Raw genomic sequence first — 2,500 nt, forward strand, 5'->3', positions numbered from 1 at the left:
GCTGATTTATCAATGTTATACTCATACTGTGGCGGAACAACATAGGGAGAACTGCTTCTTTTTCTTTCCTCATTCTTTCTATCATCATTTTCCTCTACTTCTTTTGTATTTTTGTCACTCTCTACTGAACTGCTATTTATGAGGTGCCTTGATAGTCGAAGCAGACTTTGCTCTGTTGACGCTAGTGAGGTGAGCAGTGTAAGTCTGATTCCCCGTTTGGACATCTCTGTTGACATTCACTCCATGGCACTCATATGCCCTTATGCAGTTACGAGGGATGTAAAACCTTACTAAAATTTACTCCAAAAAGTATTTAGCTCACCAAACGGACTGTAGAACGTTGTATTCGTCCAGGTACTCGCTCCACACACAAGCCTCACCCCCGAGAATTCTAGACAGCTGCTCGTCTGTGGCTGAAAGAATCAATACGAGTTTTAGAATGTATTGTTTAATCTCATTATTGTAAGGCTACCCGCCCTCTACATCAACACGTTTTGCCATCAGGTTTTCAACATCATGCATTTCACCATGTCTCGACTCATTCTGATTAAAATAGATAAGATAAGATAAGATAATATTTTATTGTCCCAGTGGGATAATCTTCTTGGCTGTTCAGGAATGGTAACAAAATTAGTTTAGTTTAATGTAGTGGTAAGAAATAGCATCAAACCAATAAGAAATTGTGATCCAAGCAATAAACGTAGTTTTATTATAGATTTATGACTGAAAACAAACCAAATGATACAGTCGTGAGCCAACTGAATTTGCATGCCATATACATGTACCTGGATACCTGGATACCTGGATACCTGGAGGTGTCATCTCTGACTCAGAGGTTGACGTGTAATGACCCTCCATCTTTCACTGTCCCGAGCTGGCGTTGCACATTCTGTCATATCCACGCCACCCCTTGCTCTCGTGTTATCCATCCATGTTATTCTATGCCTTCCTCTGACACTCCTGCCCCTCATCTTTCCTTCAAGTACTTCTTTCACAATAGTCTTGTGTAGTTTTAAGGGACCATAGTATTGTATTTTTCAACAGTTTATTTTGTTTAGCAGGGTTTGTCTTGTGTGTAGAATCTGACACACCTCTCTGTTTGTCTGTTTTTGTTTTCCAACTTATCCAAGCCATTCTATGGTAGCATCACATCTCAAAAGCGTTTATGTTGTGTTTATATGCCATATACTAGGAGTTGGTGTAGAGTACTAGGGTGAAGGAAAGTGTTACACTTCATCCATTACAAGTAACAGAACCCATAAGTTCTAGTCTGCAATGTTTTTGTACTCTTAACGTTGCTTTGGGGTGCTGATACCTGAACAGTCTATCAAAGTCATGCAAAGAAACTTTAAAATTATTTCACTAATTATTTCAACATTTAATGTCCCAGGAGAATTTGGGGGTATTAAATGGCATGACAAAACATAAACCGAAGTTCTGAAATGGGCAAGGTAATTGCTAAGAGTATGTTTTCTATGCTCAAAAAAATTATGTTGTCTCTTGGATAGCCATGTGGTAAGAATGCCTGATTTCGGATTATTCTAATGAGGTGTAGTAGTTAGACGTTTCTTTGTCATGCGTAGACAACCACATTTCAAATCCGGAGTGGGGTCAATTTGTCTTTCTGATGGGGTGTTCTATCCCTCTCAGCCTGATTCGGCCTTGACTGGGCAGGGTCGAAGCCCACTTATTAAATTTTGATAATCTAAATCAAATTTTGTCGAATGGAGAGGCCTATTTTTAGGCTACCGGACTCATAAGCGTGATGTTGAGGGTTCGGGGGTTCGAGCCACAGGCCTGAAGCTGTGTCCCTGGGAAAAACACTTTACACGAATTTTCCTCACTTCACCCAGGTGGGAATGGGTACCCCGCCATAGACAGCGAAAGGTTTTGTAAGTGTGTTAGTGTTTTAAAGCCTATAAATGGCCGCTTGCACTGTATGCTTCCCAAGAGGTTGAGCTTGTTTCAGAATGTTCTCGGGTCTGCTGGGGAAGTAGTATAGTTTGTGAAGCGCATAGAGCTTGCTGTTGAACGGGGATTTGCGCTATACAAATTTAATGTTATCTATTATTGGGTCGCTTTTAAGGACAAGGGGGCTATCCCGAAAAATGCTGTTTTGAGAAAATCGAAGGTGAAGTATTTGCCCGTTGTTCAGTTTCTTTAAAAGGCAAGGAGAGTTTTCTCTAAAACCAAAAAAATAAACACACCAATAAAACCAAACTTCTCCTATAGGTAGGGCAATGCCCACTTTTGGTGTTGGTCAAACTTTCTGGAAACCCCCTAAATGTGGTCCTTAAAAGCGGCCATTTATTATCATTATTACAACTAAACATAAAAAACCCATTACCGTTGACGCTAGCAGGGTCACAGGCATAGAACCTCCTCCAGTCCTGGTTGCTGTAGATCTTGTTGAGGTACCAGCAGGAGGACAAGATCACGTGATAGTCGGTCGTTGTGAGCAGCTGCTCCACGTAACTCTGCCAGGGCTGGAGGTGAGGGT

At 41.1% G+C, this 2,500-nt stretch overlaps 1 protein-coding gene across 1 annotated transcript in view; it reads right to left on the reverse strand.

Moving 5' to 3' along the window:
- Window positions 1-2,500, reverse strand: part of LOC101846147 (beta-hexosaminidase subunit beta) — a gene marked incomplete at its 5' end in the record, with an annotated part of 11,790 nt that overhangs the window by 5,185 nt on the left and 4,105 nt on the right. The window contains 2 exon segments of the mRNA XM_013084295.1: window positions 323-413; window positions 2,348-2,500. The exon segment at window positions 2,348-2,500 is cut by the window's right edge and continues 46 nt beyond it. Of these exon segments, the coding sequence (XP_012939749.1) occupies window positions 323-413; window positions 2,348-2,500 (244 nt within the window).

Source organism: Aplysia californica, unplaced genomic scaffold (genome assembly GCF_000002075.1).
Source record: "Aplysia californica isolate F4 #8 unplaced genomic scaffold, AplCal3.0 scaffold00283, whole genome shotgun sequence".
NCBI lineage: Eukaryota > Metazoa > Mollusca > Gastropoda > Aplysiida > Aplysiidae > Aplysia > Aplysia californica.